Here is a 19,180-nt window from a genome sequence, read left to right on the forward strand (position 1 = left end):
GGTCACAGGACTCTCGGTTGGTAGGGGGTGCACGTCTTGCGCCTGTGCCTTAGGGGTGGGGAAGAACCCGGATGAAACCACCCTCTCAGTTGCGACCCCGCCCATAGTCTTTGAATCTCTGTGCGAGGCGGAGTTGCCCTTCCTTCCGTACTCTGATTGGTTCATGATTGGTTTGTGATTGGGCGTTCCAGTGCCAGTCGCAAAGCGTCAGCGGTTTCTCAGATTGTTGCTAGGAGGAGACGGCGGCGTCTTAGCTGGTGATAGTGTAATCTTCCTCTGGCCATCCGGAGGTGCTACCAGAGTCTCAGCGGCAGGCCGTGGAAGGAGGCGTATACAGGCGGGCCCAGCGTGATCCCGGGGGCCCAATTGTTCCCTCGACACCCATCTAGAGCCATGTCCTGGATGTTTAAGAGGTGAAGGGGGTGGAAGGGGTTTGGGGCAGGGGGATGACGGCCTGGGGTGTCCCCAAATGAACCTGACCTTCCCTGCGTTCCTTTCGCTTTTCCCATGTGATTTCTGCAGCATGTACTCGTTTTGCTGGCGGTTCATATATCCGTGGTAGAAATAAATGTGTACTCTTGGTTGGCGAGGGGGAGGCACTTCAGGCAAATCTGTTGCCGGGGCGTTGGAGAAATCTCTGTAAAGGGCTGTCGAAAGGGGCTGGGGCTCAAAGCTGCAGTCCTTAGCTGGTATCGCGACCTGTGCTTTATTCAGCAAAACACATTAGATATTCAGTGTGTATTAGGCATGGTGCTCAGAATAAAAGGTGAAGTAAGACAGTCCTTGACCCTAAGCAGCGCACAGTTTATGTGCAAGCAGAGACGTGCAAATATGTATCCTACAAGGGAAACGCGCAAGCGAGATACCTGTTTGTTCTCAGGAAAATGGATCGTTCTGGAAGACCCCCAGCGGACTTCCCTTTTTTCAGTTCCCAAATTGGTTTACTTGCGCCTTCCTGAAATAGTTATCCATAAGGTGATTGAGGTTACCCTTAAACCAACGGAAGTGGGAGGCTTTAAGTCAATCTCCCATGATACCATCGTTGGGATACCTAAATAAAATAAGTGTTCCGTTCAGAACGAATGAAAGTAATGGACTGGATGTATTATCTGTAAAGATAAAACTTCACATATAAAAATAATAATAGTTATATATTTGCAATCACTTCTAGCTCAATCTCCATTGAAATTTTGAGATATAATTAGAGTGACAGATAACACTTTTCAATTTCAGTAGATGGTCACTAGGAAAGAGATTTATGATGTTTATTGGGATTTTCATTTGTTAAATAAAATTTTAAAATATTTTATTTATTTATTAGAGAGAGGGGAATAGGAGCGGAGAAGAACATCAATATGTTGTTCCTCTTGCGGGGCGGGGGCGGGGGCGGGGGGGGCGTCCCACGGGTGAGGGGGGCTGGCCTGCAGCCCAAGCCTGTGCCCTGACGGGGAAACAAACCAGTGACCCCTTGGGTTTCATGCCGGCACATAATCCACTGAGCCACACCAGCCCTGGGTGGAGTTGAAAGGGGATTCATTTTGAATACTCTGGGCAGAAGAGGCATTATGGAATAAATAGGGTCCCTCAAAACCTCCCCCACTCACTCCAATTCTACTTTAACTAAACACTCTCTTAATTTTATATGGCAGTTGCCACATCAGATTTGATTGGTTGAAATAAAGTGTGAGAAAACAATTGGCCTATGGTATGGTATGGTTTTTGAGAAATACTTGGCTAAATTTTCTTCCCTTTTTATTTTTTTTAGGGATCCTGTTTGGAAGTACTTGCAGACTGTTCAGTATGGCGGAGCCCATGGAAATTTTCCACGCCTCTCATATCCACCTTTCTTTCCTCGTTTTGAATTCCATGATATCATCCCTCCAGATGATTTCCTAACTAGTGATGAAGAAGTAGATTCAGTTTTATTTGGAACTTTGAGAGGTCACGTAGTTGGACTACGCTATTACACAGGAGTTGTGAGTATAACATTAGATTCTGAGTTATGTATTTATAGTATTAACCTAGAAAATAAGAGTTAGAAGGTGATATGTTCATTCCGGTTTTTTTTTTACTTTTAAGTAATGAAATATATCTGGGCGAGCGATAAATATCTAATGACTAATATTCTTTTACATTTATGTCATACTTACAATATAATATGCTAGACACTTTTTCTCTATAGTCTCATTTGCTCACTACAGTCACTCTCAGGTACATAGGGCATCTATTATCCCCTTTCTATAACTGAAGAAATAAAGTTCAAGAGGTTAAATTATATGCCCAAAAAGCACAGATATTGTGCTGTACATTTGCAAATGACTTCCAAGTCAGTCCATTGCTTTCTCCCCTCTGCCCCTCAGCACATTTCTACACTTTAATATTTTTAATTTAGGAAGATCAACTCTTACTAACTAGATAAAGGAATTGTCTATTATTAGGTCCATCATTCCTTCTGTAGTAAGACTCTTTGTCTCCCAGTTTTTCTTCTTGTATCTATTGTTATCTCCATTATCTGCAGTGTGTGTATATGTGAGAGAGAGAGAGAGAATGTATGACTTTCTCTGGTCAGTAGTTGTGTTGTGGTTGTCTAGACTGTCTGTATTATCTGGATGATATACTTCTAGTTTTATTTTTTTACTTTGAAAAATTTTAAACATACAAAAAAGTAAAATAATATAATAAACTCCATATACCTATGATTCACATTCAGTAATCAATAAGTCTTTTTCACATTTGCTCAATCCATTTTTCTTTTTTATTTGTCCTTTTATAATAAAGATCCTAACTATCACTTTATACTCATAAAATTAATAATAATTTTAATATAATAACTAATCCATAATCATCTTTCTTGATGTTTAAAATGTATTTTTATAGTTCATTTTTTCAAATCAGAATCAAAACAAAATTAATATATTATCTTTGGATGTTACGTCTCATAAGTTACCCCCTTCACCTTTGTTTCATGTCATTGATTTGTTGAAGAAATAATATATGTTCTATGGAAAGTTATAGATTTGTTAGTTTTTCTGTTCCCCCATACATTTCTTATTTTGAAGTTTCTCAGATATTTTTTGGGTTGAGATTCCTTAGGAAAGAATTTCATGATCTGGATTTGTCTTTCATTCTTCCATATTTTTTAAGTATATTTTATTGATTATGCTATTATAGTTGTCCCAAATTTTTTCTCCCCTTTACCCACTCTGCCCTGCACAGCCCCCCTCCCCCACCAGCATCCCCCTCCCCTTAGTTCATGTCCACGTAAGTACACATAAGTTCTTTGGCTTCTCTATTTCCCATACTATTCTTAACTTACCCCTATTTTATACCTACCAATTATGCTCGTTATTCCTTAATACCCTTACCTCCCCATGTTCCCCCCCCTCCATTGATAACCCTGCATGTGATCTTCACTTCTGTGACTCTGTTCCTGTTCTAATTGTTCACTTAGTTCTTGTTTTTTAGGTTCAGTTGTTGATAGTTATATTAGAACTTCTAATATCACTTTGAGAATGTTATCTAGGAGATTCCTTACAAAGGAACAAGAATTTCTGCATTTTTGTGTACTCGTAATTGTGATATTTACACTAGTGATATGTGGCTGAATATAAAAAATCCTTGACCTATATTTTCTCTTCATTATATCTTGATGTTGTATAAGAAGTTGCTGGTAAGAATTCTCATGCCAGTATGTTTTTTTTCTCATATAAGTGAATTGAAATTTTTTGCCTGGCTAAGTAAAAGATATTTTTTCTTATCTTGAAAGTCCAATAGTTTTATTAAGGTATATATCTTAGTGCTGGCTGTTTTATAACATTATTTTCTTCTATTTCAGAATTTTTTTTTAATTATACTAGTTTTAAATGTTTGCTTTGTTCCAAAGCTTGTTTTTCTTCAGGAGCTCCATTCTAGTCTCTCTATATTATATCCTCTGCATCTACATGTAACATATGTTTGCCTATTATTTCCTCTGAAATCCTTTTTATCATATTTTTTTCACTTTTTTGTTTTTATTATGTCCTTTACCATGTTTTTCACAAGGTCTGTCCACTTTTGTGTTCTTTGTACTTTAACCTTTAATTCTGATATTCTTTTTCTTTTCTAACTTTTCTTCTGAAATCTTTTGGCTTCTTACTTCACATTTACCAGTTCTCAGGCTTTCAATTAATCTCTGGGCTTTCCTATTTATGATTTTGCTATTTTTTCCTGAAACTTGCATTATTTTGTAAATTACTTTAAACCATTATGAAATACTAGATTTGGTTGCTATTGATCTTAGAACAGTCACTTTTTTGTTATTTTAGAATAATTTCTTTGATACTGGTAAGTTAATAAAGATGTGTACTACTTAAAAGTAATCATCACTTATTTTTAATTTTTTAAAATGTATATTATTTATTTTATAATAATACATGTTTACTATTTTTAAATGGCTAAAATAAAATGTATTAAGTATTTATAAAGTCTATGTTCTAGAATCATAACTTTTATTCCCTTCATTTTGCCTTCCACACTTTACCCTGTGAACATATGCTTATAAATTAAAACCATATTTATATAAACAAAAATGAGATCATGCTATACCTATTATAGTGATCACCTATTCTCTCTTTCTTTTTTTTAAAATTTTTATATTTATCTTTAGAGGGGAAGGGAAGGAGAAAGGGAGAGAAATACCAACGTATGGTTGCCTCTTGTTCCCCTGCAGGGAACTGGCCTGCAGGGAACCGGCCTGCAACCCCGGTATGTGCCCTGACTGGGAATCGAACCGCGATTATCTGGTTCGCAGGCCCACACTCAATCCACTGAGCTATACCAGCCAGGGCCACCTTTTTTCTCTTAGTAAAATATTAAGACTATCTTTTCACATCAGTACAAATCTATATTGTATTTTTATTTCCTTATTTATGGACATTTTGGAGTTGATCACTATGATGAAAAACTGTTGTAATAAAAATTGAGGTATTTATCTTGCATACTTTTTAAAATATTTATTTATTTTTAGAGAGGGGAAGGGAGGGAGAAAGAGAGAAACATCAACTTCTGGTTTCATGCACCCCCTACTGGTGAACTGGCCCACAACCCAGGCATGTACTCTGACTGGGAATCAAACTGGCAATCCTTTGGTTCGCAATCTGGCACTCAGTCTACTGAACCACATCAGCCAGATCTGCATACTTATTATTTTAAACTTTTTTCAGTTTTGTTGAAATGCAATTTGCATCCCATTTAAGTATTTAATCCCAAGAGTTGCCTTACAAGTAAGTATATGATTTCAAGTGTTTGACAGAGATATATGCCTGACAATCACCATCTCAGTGAAGATATCAATCATTTCCATCTACCTTTAAAATTTTCTTGTATCCTGTTGAGGTTATTCCTTCCTGTCCTTGACCTAACAACCACCAGTCTGATTATTGTCACTATAGATTAGTTTAGCTTGTTCTAGATCTTAACATACATTGAATCATACTGTATGTACTTTTTTGTTTGGCTTCAAATTCAGCATAATTCAGATACTTCTTGATGCAGTTTTGGCAATTTATATATATATATATATGTTTTAATATATTTTATGGATTATACCATTACGGTTGTCCCATTCCTCCCCCTTCATTCCCCTCCACCCTGCATACCCCCTCCCCTACCATTCCACTCCCTTTAGTTTATGACCATGTGTCTCAAGTTCTTCAGATTCTGTATTTCCCATACTATTCTTGCCCTTCCCCATGTCCATTTTCTACCTACCATTTATGTTACTTATTCTCTGTACCTTCTCCCCCCCTACTCCTCCTCCCACTCCCCTGTTGCTTACCCTCCATGTGATCTCCATTTGTACAGTTCCGCTCCTGATCTATCTGTCCTCTTAGTTTGCTTTTGTTTTAGGTGTGGTTAATAACTGAGTTTGCCGTCCTTTCACTATTCATTTTTTTTAATCTTTTTTTTCTTAGATAAGTCCCTTTAACATTTTATATAATAAGGGCTTGGTGATGATGAACTCCTTGAATTTGACCTTATATGAGAAGCACTTTATCTGCTCTTCCATTCTAAATGAAAGCTTTGCTGGGTAGAGCAATCTTGGATGTAGGTCCTTGCCTTTCATGACTTAGAATACCTCTTTCCAGCCCCTTCTTGCCTATAAAGTCTCTTTTGAGAAATCAGCTGACAGTCTGATGGGAACTCCTTTGTAGGTGACTGTCCCCTTATCTCTGGCTGCTTCTAGGATTCTCTCCTTCATTTTAATCTTGGCCAATGCAATTAAGATGTGCCTTGGTGTGTTCCTCCTTGGGTACAACTTCTTTGGGACTCTCTGAGCTTCCTGGATTTCCTGGAAGTCTCTTTCCTTTGCCAGATTGGGGAAATTCTCCTTTATTATTTGTTCAAATAAGTTTTCCACTCATGGCTGTTCCTCTTCCCCTTCTGGTACCCCTATATTTTGGATGTTGGGACGTTTAAAGATGTCCTGGAGGTTCCTAAGCCTCTCCTCATTTTTTTTGAATTCTTGTTTCTTCATTGTTTTCTGTTTGGTTGTTTCTTTCTTCCTCCTGGTGCACTCCTTTTATTTGAGTCCCAGTTTCCTTCCCATCATTATCAGTTTCCTGTTCATTTCCCTTCGTTTCACTTAGTGTAGCCTTCATTTGTTCATCTAATTTGTGACTAAAATCAACCAGTTATGTGAGCATCCTGATCACCAGTGTTTTGAACTGTGAATCTGATAGGTTGGCTATTTCTTGGTTACTTAGAAGTATTGCCTCTGGGGCTTTGAGCTGTTTTTCTTCCTGAGCTAAAATGTTTTGGTCTGTTCGCCCCTGTTCTGTATAAGAGGCAGATCCTTAGGTGTTCACCAGGGTGGGATGACCCAGTCATTGGGTTGTAACTGATGCTGTTTGTGGGGGCGGGGTCAGAGAGGGGCAATGGTGTTTTTTCCTATTCTCTCTCGGATTTTGGTCCCCTCTGTTGCTTCCTGCAAGCAAATTGGGCCCTTCTGGTGCTGGTTCCTGGATGTGTGGGCTTGTGCACCCTCCAGGACCCTGTGGGTCTCTCCAACAAACTCTCTGTGAGCCTGGGAGCCTCTCCCAGCACCTCAACCCCCGAAAGTTTTTCCAATTGGTGCTTTTAGGCTTTAATTCCTGGCACTGGGGCCCTAGTTTGCATGGTCTGTCTCACTGCTCTTTTTTTTGCCTGGTTTATCTGAGTGAATGTGGGACTGTGGTCAGCCGCCTTGTGCCCTCACTGGGTCTGCCTGTGCACCCCCACACCTGGGATCCGCTAACCACCGCCTGCGCTCCTGGGTCGGTCAGGCCACTTTTTCCTTCGCCCCTCTCCACCAGCCGCTGACTCTGCCCCTCTTACTGGTCTGGATGAATGGTTCATTGTTGTCGGACTTCCATACAGTTCAATTTTCTGTCTGTTTTGGCTGCATTTTTGTTACTAAAACTTTGTTGTCTTTAAACTTGGTTGTGCGAGGAGGCACAATGTTTCTACCTACATCTCCATCTTCGGCAATATATATTTTTAAGAAAAACATTCACTTTGTTTAGATTTTTAGAGTTCCAGTCATAGAGTTGTACATTTTAATCATTTATACTTAAAAAGATTTTAACTGTGTTTATGGTTATATTCCTGTTTTCATTGTCTGTGTTATATATTTGTATTTATTCTTTTTATTGATTAGGTTTGATAGAGACGGATTTGTTTGATCTTTTCAAGCTACCTCTCGGACTTTTAAAATTATTATTCTTTTTCATTGATACCTCTTTTTATATTCTGTTACCATATTTGACTTTATCTTTTGATTCTTGATGAACATTTAATGTTAGTATTATTCAGTAATAAAAGAAGTTAACCTTTTCTACTTTTTATTTTTAAAATATATTTTGTTGATTATACTATTATAGTTATCCCATTTTTTTCTTTCTCCTTTATTCTTCTCTGCCCTGCACCATGCACCCCCCCCCCCCCAGCATTCCTCTCCCTGCCCCAGATTAGTTCATGTCCATGGTCGTACATATAAGTTTTTTGGCTTCTCCATTTCCTATACTATTCTTAACCCTCCCCTGTCTATTTTGTACCTGCCAATTATGCTTCTTCTTCCCTGTACCTTTTCCATTTTCCCCCTTCCTGCTCCCCACTGATGACCTGTGTTCTCCATTTCTGTGAATCCATTTCTGTGAATCTGTTCCTGTTCTAGTTGTGTGCTTAGTTTGTTTTTATTTTAGGTTCAGTTGTTGATAGTTGTGGATTTGTTGTCATTTTACTGTCCATAGCTTTGATCATCTTTTTCTGAGGCAAGTCCCTTTAACATTTTATTTAGTAAGGGCTTGGTGATGAAGAACTACTTTAACTTGACCTTTTCTGGGAAGCACTTTACCTGGCCTTCCATTCTAAATGATAGCTTTGCTGGGTAGAGTAATCTTGGATGTAGGTCCTTGCCTTTCAAGACTTTGAATACTTCTTTCCAGCCCCTTCTTGCCTGCAAGGTTTCTTTTGAAAAATCAGCTGGTAGCCTTTTGGGCACTCCTTTGTCGGTAACTCTCTCCTTTCCTCTTGCTGCTTTTAAGATTCTCTCTTTATTTTTAATCTTGGGTAACTTCATGATGATGTGCCTTGGTGTTTTACATTTGGGTCCAACTTATTTGGGACTCTGTGAGCTTCCCAGACTTCCTAAAAGTATCTTACCTTTGCCAGATTGGAGAAGTTCTCCTTCATTCTTTTTTTCAAATAAGTTTTCAATTTCTTGCCTTCCTCTTCTTCTTCTGGCACCCTTATGATTTGGATGTTGGAATATTTAAAGTTGTCCCAGAGATTCCTAAGCCTCTCCTCATTTTTTGAATTTTGTTTTTAATTCTATTCTGCTTGAATATTTATTTCTTCTTTCTGGTCTGAATTGTTTATGTGAGTCCTGGTTTCCTTCACTTTACTGTTGGATCCGTATATATTTTTCTTTATTTCACTTTGCATAGCCTTCACTTTTTTCCTCTATTTTGTGACCATACTCAACCATTTTTTTAGCATCCTGATCACCAGTGTTTTGAACTCTGCACCTGATAGGTTGTCTATCTTGTCATCACTTAGTTCTGCTTTTTGAGTTTTTATCTGTTCTTTCATTTGGGCCATATTTCTTTGTCTCAGCCCACCTGTTACATTCTAAGGGGTGGAGCCTTAGGTATTAGCCAGGATGAGGCAACCCAGGTCACTACATTGTGGTACTCTATGTGGAGGAAGGGTTCGAAAGGGAACAGTGCAGCGTGCTGGGCTCTCTGCCAGCTTCCAGTCACTTCCCTCGCTTCTCATAAGTAACTTGCACCTTTCTGGTCCTGATTCCAGGGTGTATTGGCTTGTGTATGTCCTAGTACTCTGTGGGTCTCTATAGTGAACTCTCCTGTGAGGCTGGGAGTTTCTCCCGCTGCCCCAGTCCCACAGGTTTTTGCAGCTAGAGGTTTTGAGGCTTTATTTACCCATGCTGGAACCCTGGGTTACAGGGTCTTCTCATTCCCCATTTGTTCCTCCCGGTTTATCCACACTCAAACGTGGACTTGCCTGGTCCTCTAGCCACCGCCTTGCTGCAAGTCCTCTCTGCCCCAGCTGCCCATCTCTGCCCCTCCTACCAGTCTGGATGAATGTTTCTTCTTTAACTCCTTGGTTGTGAGACTTCTATACAGTTCGATTTCTGGCATTTCTGGTAGATCTTGTTTTTAAATTTGTGGTTGTCCTGCTGTTGGTTGTGCGAGGAGGTAGAGTGGATCTACCTATGCCTCCATCTTGGCTGGAACTCCAAATTTAAGCTTTTAAATATCTTGAAAATACGACATTGGTTGTAGATCCTAAGTTTTGTTAATTTAATATTGACATTGCAATATTAAATTTTTAATACTAATTCATTTTTAACTTTTTAATATTTATTTGCCATAAACTTACAGTTAAACTTTTTATTGCTTGACCCATTAAAGTCTTTAGAGGTTCTGGCTAAGATGGAGATTTAGGTAGAAACCCTTTCTTGCACAACCAAAAACAGGATAACAACCAATCTAAAAGCAATAAACAACCAGAAGTGCCAGAAAATCAAACTGCATGGAACTCCGACAACCAAGGAATTAAAGAAATAGTCAACCAGACCAGCCAGACCGGTAAGGTGGCGGACAGAGAGAACCTGCAGTAAGGCCACGCAGCATATGGGTGGGGCTGGGTGTGGCGAGGTGGCAGACCGTGTGTGCTAGACTAACTGAATGGGAAACTGAGACTCAGAGCTGACTGTGGACTGCGGCGGGGGTTGCCACTTTGGGAGAAACTCCCAGTCTCACGGGAGAGTTTGTTGGAAAGTGGGTCTAGAGCCAGGCAGGCAAGCTGCTTTATTCCTCCTCTGGCCCCTTCCTCACAGACAGTGCCACAGTGCAGCAAGGGGAGTTGCCCTGCCCCTGGGAATACCTAAGGCCCACCCCCTTACAACTTAACAGGTGCGACATGTCAAAGAAATAGGGCCCAAGTGAAAGAACAGAGCAGAAAGAGAGTTTCAGAAAGCTTCAGAAAGAGAGGTAAGTGATGAGGAGATAGCCAGACTATCTGATGGAGAGTTCAAAGGCCTGGTAATCAAAATGCTCACAGGACTGACTGAGCTTGTTTAGAAATTGAAAGAACAAATGAAAGATACCCAAAATGAAATAATAAAATATTCAGGGAACCAACAGTAACAGGAAGGAAACCAGGACTCAAATCAATGATTTGGAACAAAACGAGGAAATAAACATCCAACCAGAACAGAATGAAGAAACAAGAATGAACGGAGACTTAGGAACCTCTGAAACAACTTGAAATGTTCCAATATTTGAATTACAGGAGGAGAAGAAGGAGAAGAACAACAGCAAGAAATTGAAAACTTATTTGAACAAGTAATGAAGGAAAATGTCCCCAATCTTGTGAACAAAATAGACTTCCAGAAATCCCAGATAGTCCCAAATAAGTTGGACCCAAATGTAAAACACCAAGGCACATCATCATGAAGTTACCCAAGATTAAAAATAAAGAGAGAATCTTAAAAGCAGCAAGAGGAAAGGAGAGAGTTACCGACAAAGGAGTGCCCAAAAGGCTACCAGCTGATTTTTCAAAAGAAACCTTGCAGGCAAGAAGGGGCTGGAAAGAAGTATTCAAAGTCTTGAAAGGCAAGGACCTACATCCAAGATTACTCTACCCAGCAAAGCTATCATTTAGAATGGAAGGCCAGATAAAGTGCTTCCCAGAAAAGGTCAAGTTAAAGTAGTTCTTCATCACCAAGCCCTTATTAAATAAAATGTTAGAGGGACTTGTCTCAGAAAAAGAAGATGATCAAAACTATGGATAGTAAAATGAAAACAAATCCACAACTATCAACAACTGAACCTAAAATAAAAACAAACTAAGCACACAACTAGAACAGGAACAGATTCACAGAAATGGATTCACAGAAATGGAGAACACAGGTCATCAGTGGGGAGCAGGAAGGGGGAAAATGGAAAAGGTACAGGGAAGAAGAAGCATAATTGGTAGGTATAAAATAGAGAGGTCAAAGATGGTATAAGGAAACAGAACTGTTTCCTATACGTACAACTCATGGACATGAGCTAGCAGGGGGAAATGCTGTAGGGTTGGGGGGTGCAGGGTGGCGGGGGGATGTAGGGGGAAAATTGGGAATAGTGTAATATCATAATCAATTACAAAATATTTTTTTAAAGTCTATATAAAGTCTTTATAACTAAATTACTGCTTTTCTATTTTAAATAGTTTAATTCTGTCTTAATTTGCTTTTTTTTAGTCTTGTTGCTTGGATAATGCTTTCTTTTAAGTTTTTATTTATTTAAATATTTTATTGTTTATTCTTTTAGAGTTGTTTCCACTTTTTCCCTCTTTGCCCACCTCCACCCAGCCTCTCCACTCTCAGGCAGCCTCCCCACTGTTGTCAGTATCCATAGGTCATGCACATATGTTCTTTGGCTAATCCCTTTATCTTCTTTCATCTAGACCCACTCCACATCCCCCAGCTGTCAGTCTGTTCCATGTATCTTTTTTGCTCATTAGTTTATTTTGTTCATTAGATTCCACATATAAATGAGATCATATGGTATTTGTCTTTCACTGAGTAGCTTATTTCACTTAGTATAATAGTCTACAGGTCCATCCATGCTGTGGCAAAAGGTAAGAGTTCCTTCTTTTTTTTTTTTTTTTTTTTACCACTGTGTAGTATTCCACTCTGCAGGTGTACCACAGCTTTTTTATCCAATCATCTACTGATAGGCATTTGGGCTGTTTCCAGATCTTGACTATTGTTAATAACTCTGCTGAGAACATAGGGGTTTATGTATACTTTTGAATGGGTATTTTGGGATTCTTAGGATATATTCCTAGAAGTAGAATCACTGGGTCAAAAGACAGTTCCATTTTTAATTTTTTGAGGAAATTCCATATTGTTTTCCACAGTGGCTGCACCAGTCTGCATTCCCACTTGCAGATGTGAGATGATATCTCATTATGGTTTTAAGTTGCATTTCTCTGGTAATTAGTGATGTCAAACTTTTTTGTCATCAATGGGCCATCTGTATATCCTCCTTGGAGAAGTGTTTGTTCAGGTCCTTTGCCCATTTTTTATTGGATTGTTTGTTTTCCTGGTGTTGAGCTGTATATGTTGTTTATATATTAAGGAAATTAAACTCTTATCACATGTATCATTGGCACATGTTTTCCCATACAGTGGGTTCCCTTTTCATTTTGATGATGGTTCCTTTAGCCATGCGGAAGCTTTTAAATTTAATGTAGTCCCTTTTGTGTATTTTTTGTTTGTTTACCTGAGTAATGTTTTTTATTTTTATGGTTCCCAACATTTTAGCCTGTGTTTATTCTATTCTGAATTCTACTAGTATTAGCAATCCTTTGTATTAATGGACACAACGAATTTTAACACTTAACACATTATAATTTTAATAAATTATAATGTGTTACCATAAATGATATCTAATTATGTTGTTTGGTATGAAATGCTCAAAATGTTAGTTGTTTAGCCTACTTTTATTAAGATATCTAATTATGTTGTTTGGTATGAAATGCTCAAAATGTTAGTTGTTTAGCCTACTTTTGGGGGGGTATATTTTCTGGGATTTGCATAATCTGGTTTAAAGATGATTGTACTATAGGCACCGACATAAGGAAGTTGGGCTGGGGGAGAACAGAGCTGTATGCCTCACAGAAGGTCTCCAAATGGCCAGAGACAAGGACATAATAACCTAGTTGGTCAGGCTGTAGTCTATAGATAGATAGCTGGGGGAGATTTAAGGCAGCTTCTCCTTAAAAAAAGTTGAAATAACTTACATACCATAAAATTCATTATTTTAAAGTGTACAATTGAGTAGTTTTTAGATATTTACAGGGTTATAGGACCATCATCACTGTCCTAAAAGAACCCTGTATCCATTAGTGATGACTCCATTATTCCCTTCCCTCAGCTCCTGGCATCCACTAATTTATTTTCTGTTTCCATGGATTTACGTATTCTAGAGTCTTTCATATAAATGAAATCAGTCATACGTCATATGTGGCCCTTGGATCAGGCGTTCATTCTTGCCTTCTTTTGAGTTAAATAGATATTTTCTAGTGTACTATTTTAATTATGTGTTGTTTTTTCAACTATATATGTTGCATTATTTTCTTAGTAGTTGCCCTGGAGAGTTTAATTAACATCTTAAATCATAAGATACTAGTTTGGGCTAATGCCAACTTAATTTCAATAGTGTACCAAAACTTTGCCTATAGAGAGCTCTATTCCCCTTCATTCTATTCTTTGATACTGTTATCAGATTAGATCTTTACATACATTATAGTCTCCTCAACACAGGTTTATAATGTTTGTTCTGTGTCCTTTTAAATCAGGAGAAAGTTACAACCAAGGAAAATGTATAGTTTTTTGTATTTCCCTATATAATTACCTGTATCAGTGCTCTTTATTTCTTCATGTAGATTCAGGTAGTTGTCTGGTGCCCTTTGATTTCTGTCTGAAAGTTTCCCTTTAGTATTTCTTATAGGGTAGGTCTGCTAAAGATAGATTCTCTCAGTATTTGTTTACTGGGTATGTCTTAATTTCTCCTTCATTTTTGAGGGATAGTTTTGCAAGATATGAAGTTCTTGTTTGCGTTTTTTCTTTTAGCATTTTGACAGGTTAACTCCACTGTCTTCTGGCTTCTGTGGTTTCTCATAAGAGAAATCAGATGTTAATCTCATCGAGGACCCCCTTTAGGTAATAAGTTGCTTCTGACTTACTGGTTTCAAGATTTTTTTCCACAGCTTGATTATGGTGTGTCTGGGTTTAGGTTTGTTTGAGTTTATTTGTATTTTGCTGAGCTTCTTAGATATGTAGATTGATGTTTTTCAGCTGTTATTTTTTGAAATACTCTTTTTGTTTCTTTTTCTGTTTCCTTTCTGAACGTGCTTGCTGTTGTCCCCATGGTCTCTGGGCCTGTTCATGTTTTTACATTTTTTTCTTTCTGTTCCTCAGACTCTGTAGCTGTTCTTCAGATTTTATACAGGTTTCCCCTGTTATCCAAAAGTAGAGCATTCCTATGAATCCTTTTGTAAACTGAAATAAAGCAAAGTAGCAATAATGATTAATTTATATGGTAAATGTTTTTAGTGTTCCCAGTCCCCAAATTCAACATACACACAGTCCATTTTGTTCACCGAGATCAAAATGCATAATTATGTCCGGCTTTACACTAGATGTTAACACTTGCAAGTTCTCTCAGGCTTCTCTGATATCTTTGGTCACACCTTGCTAATGATGCACAAATTAAATTGAGATAAAGCACAGATGCTCACAGATACAGTTCCAATCTATGGTGGCTTGATGCAGAGATGTCAAGTGTATTTTCCCAGGGAACAAAGTTGGTGATGCCACTCTTGCTCCTCAGGGTGTGTGCTACCTCTATAACAGCTCAATGCAAAACAAAGGCTAAATGCTGTTTTCAGAAACCTTTCAATTGGTGAAAACAATTAGAGTACTAATATGTAGGTCTTAATGTAAAAGTGAAGTGTCATTAACTCAAACTTTAGAAAAGTGGGGAATACCTATAGTTTCAATTGTCCTATCTTCACCTTCACTTACTCTTCTGCTTGCTCCTTTCTGCTGTTGAGCCTCTTTAGTGAATATTTAACTTTAGTTATTGTACTTTGGACTCTAGAATTTCTATTTGGGGAGACATAGTTCTCATGCGTTCCTTTAGTTTTTAAATGTCATTTGCTTTAGGTCTTTGAAGATATTTTAAGTTAAAATAAAATAAATTTTAGTTGGTTCCATCTATTTTTCCTTGGGAACAGTTGATATTTTTTTCCTTGGGAACAGATTTTTCCCTGTGAGTGAACTATATTTTCTTGTTGCTTCCCATATCTCATTTTTGTTGTTGTTGTTGTTGAGAAGCGAATATTTTAAATAATGTGTCAACACTAGAAATCAGAATTTTCTTCCTCTGCAGGATTGTTTGTTGCTGATTTTGGTCATTGTTGTTTTTGTTTAGTGACTTCTGAATTAACCCTATAAAATCTATTCTTTGTTGTATTTGGGCACTTATGTCTGTACTTGGTTAGCTTGGCAGTCAGCTAATGATTGCATTGGAACCAGCAAATCTCCCAGTCTTTACCGAGAGGATCTGTGTACATTTGGGGCACTCCTTCAACACACAGTCTGGCAACTGACATCTCTACCTTAGCCTTCACTTCCTGGTTGTTCAGACCTTAAAGTTGGGTCAGAGGTGAGAGTTTAGGGTCTTCCCAGGTCTTTCTTGAACTTACACAGTCATATGCTTACACATGGCCTCTTAGATTCCCAGGAATATGTTGGAGCTTTTCAAAGCCTCTTTGGACATCTTATTCACCAGCTTTTTCTTTGCTTCAGCTGTTACCCACTGCTGGTATAATTGTTTCTGACACCCAAGGGAGAAGGATTTTTGTACAGTCTGAGCTCAGAGCTCAAATAATGACTGTTCTTTGGGAATAAATTTTGAAAGATTCTGCTCTATCGTGCACTGTGGTTACTGCTAGGCTGCACCAAGAATCTCAGCGGGTTGTTATTTTTAAAGGCTATCATGTAGCTGAGAGTAGGTTATGGGACTAGGGCACAGATATTCTGCTGTTTTACTTGAAAGAACACTCCTCTTGTTTCTACAATCCTTTCATTAGTTTTCAGAGTTCTGAAAAAGTTGGTTCTGACAATTTATGATGCCTTTTCCATTGTTATTGTGGAAGAAAGAATTTTCTGAAATCTTAATTGTCTTTTAAAATAATGGCTCCCTTAGGTAATTTTTAATCAAATGGAATCAGAATGGCATGAGTTGAAGTCTCTGTATTTTCTTATTCCAGTTCCATTTTTTATTTATGAATAATACCTTTCCCCCCTTTTAGAGTCTGAAGAATTCAGACTTAGGAAGCAGCTGGCCTAGATTGAATCCTAGCTCTCTTACTAGCTTTATGACCTTGGTCAAGTTACCTAACTTTCCTGTGCTTTACTGTCTTCCTCTGTAGAATGGGGATAATAAATAATACCTACAGACTCAATCTGTTTAATGCACTTAGAACAATGGTAGCACTCAAAGAAGATGACTTGTTTTGAGAAGTTATGATGTTGAAAATTTTAGACAGTGTCAGTCTGTTGTTAATTTTGAGTGTGCCTCTTAGATATCAAGGATTTATAAAAGAACTATTAAAATATATTATTTAATATTTCTGTAGAAATACAAGTCCAAGAAAATGTATATTTCTTATGCAATGTTACTCAGTAGACATTAAAAAAGGAGTGGAAATTCCAGATAAATAATGATGAAGAAACTATTATTGCATGTTTATTATTTCTAATATTATCTGTTCATTATTTTTGTTAGGTTAATAATAATGAAATGGTTGCATTACAACGAGAACCCAATAACCCCTATGATAAGAATGCAATTAAAGTAAACAATGTGAATGGAAATCAGGTTGGCCATGTAAAGAAAGATCTTGCTGCGGCTTTGGCCTATATTATGGACAACAAATTGGCACAAGTTGAAGGGTAATGTACTTCAGAGTTTAGATTTAATCATTTTGAGTTGTAGTGATCTTTGAATTTGTTAAGAGACTGTATAGTTGCTGTGACAACTTTTTTCACTATACTCTTAGTATGTGTTAAATAAATGCTTTAAAATTCTCCTCTGATCTACCTCTACTGCCCTAGCTATTCCCTCACTTTCTTATTGAATTATTATTACCTTGGAGAAAAATATACTTTGGTTTAAATATTAGGAATTTCACACCATGTCTCCAAACCTTTTGGTGCATAGATTTGGGAATTTAGAAGTGTTTGTTTAAATCAGAGGTTGTAAAACTGGTAACCTATCATCAGATGTAGGTGAACTTCATTTTGCTTACAAAGTATTTACAAATTAAAAATATTTCCCCCCAATATTTGAATATTTGGATATTCTACATTTTATACATGTTATTTTTTCCCTAAATAGAAAACTTAACAAAGATTTTTTTTTTGACAAATGGAAGATCTGATGATTCTGATCTTTCGTTGCCACATGACATCAGTGGATTCTGCTGAGTAGTAGCTGTACTTTATCAAGTGACTCCACCTCCTCCTCACTTAAACTGCTTATCTCCTCAGTTACTTTTTCCTTTTAGACATTTGTGTTTGTAATCTCAATTTAAGTATGGAATGTTTAGGATGTGAAAAGTTGAGTTTGGAAGGTAAAGCTTCAGCAGTGTCTTCTCACTTTACTTGTGTACTTGTTTTCTTCTTTCTCAATTCATCGAGTTTTTCAAATATTGAGAATAAACTTATGGTAAGTCCTAGATCAGATATAGTTCTTGCAAATCATTCCCCATTCTTAGAATGGGTTGCTGCTCTCTGGTTCTATTAGTGAAAGCTCTAACCTCTCAATTAAACTTACTATTTTACTTATCTTACAATCTTGGTTATGGACTATCCTTGTGTTTAAACTGCTTTGTTCCATCTTCTCAGTTTCTTATGGCATTCTGCTTATAAAAACTACTCTTTTCTTCTGATTGTTGTTGATCCCATCATGTTTCTGTCTTTATAGTCTGCCCAACTTGTTCTTCCCTGTTTTACTTCATGCAAAATTTGAGTGCAACACTTAGAATATTTAACAGATTCTTCATGGGAGGAAAAAATGACATTTTTAATTTCCTACTTTTTTCCCTTCTTAAACATAATAGGGTAGTTCCTTTTGGTGCAAACAACACTTTTACCATGCCTCTGCGTATGACTCTTTGGGGAAAAGAAGAAAATAGAAAAGCGGTTTTAGATCAGTTGAAGAAACATGGATTTAAATTGGCTCCTGCACCAAAAAGTAAGTGTAGAGTTTAACCTACTATTATTTTGATACTGTAAGAATGTAGGAATTGTAAACATATATTCTGTTAAGTAATACTTTGAGTTTGGTTGGCTGAATTTGCACTAAAGGCTCTAAGTTATAATTTTATTTTGGCATTTTTAAAAGAAAATCCCTGAATTTTTTCTTTTTATTTTGAAACAACTATAGATTCATAGGAGGTAACACACACACACACACACACAGAAGTGTACAAGGAATTCCTATAGTCCCTCCCCTAATTCTCTTAATGATAATATCTGGAAATCCTGACTATGAACATTCTTTTTAATAAATTATAGACAATTAGAATCTCCTATTAGGGAATAAAAAATAATAATTTCTTTGGCAAGTATTTGTTCAAATAATGTAGAATTACTTTAATAATGTGTTTTTTTAATGACAGGATTTAGCTTTTAAAAAACTTTAAAATATATTAAAAGTATTTTTAATGGATTTATAAAAGCTATTTACTAAAAGGTAGTCTATTTTATTTGGTGATTTTATTTTCATTTTGCAAATTGCAGCTTTTGGATTCAGTTTGGAAAGTGGTTGGAGCTCTGGAAGAGCTGGACCAAGCTGTAGTATGCCAGTTCATGCAGCAGTACAGCTGACAGCTGAACAGGTGTGCTTTTTTCTTTTCTTTTTCTTTTTTCTGGGAGGGAGAATGAGAGGGAGAGAAACCTCAGTGTGTGAGGGATACTGGTTGCTGCTCACAAGGCCTCGAGCCAGGGACCTTGCCTGCATCCCAGGCATGTGCCCTGACTGGGAACTGAACTGGAGACCTTTCACTTCACAGGGTG

General features: G+C 37.4%; 1 protein-coding gene across 4 annotated transcripts in view; it reads left to right on the forward strand.

The window, feature by feature from the left end:
• Positions 1–248: 248 nt before the first annotated feature.
• Positions 249–19,180, forward strand: part of HLTF (helicase like transcription factor) — a 60,469-nt gene continuing 41,537 nt past the window's right edge. For all 4 annotated transcript variants that reach the window (XM_053667260.1, XM_037154292.2, XM_053667261.1 and 1 more), the window contains exons 1-5: positions 249–413; positions 1,766–1,976; positions 16,887–17,053; positions 18,223–18,356; positions 18,905–19,002. In XM_053667260.1, coding sequence (XP_053523235.1) covers positions 394–413; positions 1,766–1,976; positions 16,887–17,053; positions 18,223–18,356; positions 18,905–19,002 — 630 coding nt within the window. In that variant the 5' untranslated portion in view covers positions 249–393. The remainder of the gene's footprint in view (positions 414–1,765; positions 1,977–16,886; positions 17,054–18,222; positions 18,357–18,904; positions 19,003–19,180) is intronic.

Source organism: Artibeus jamaicensis, unplaced genomic scaffold, assembly GCF_021234435.1.
Source record: "Artibeus jamaicensis isolate MK-2021 breed Jamaican fruit bat unplaced genomic scaffold, CSHL_Jam_final contig_466, whole genome shotgun sequence".
Lineage (NCBI taxonomy): Eukaryota > Metazoa > Chordata > Mammalia > Chiroptera > Phyllostomidae > Artibeus > Artibeus jamaicensis.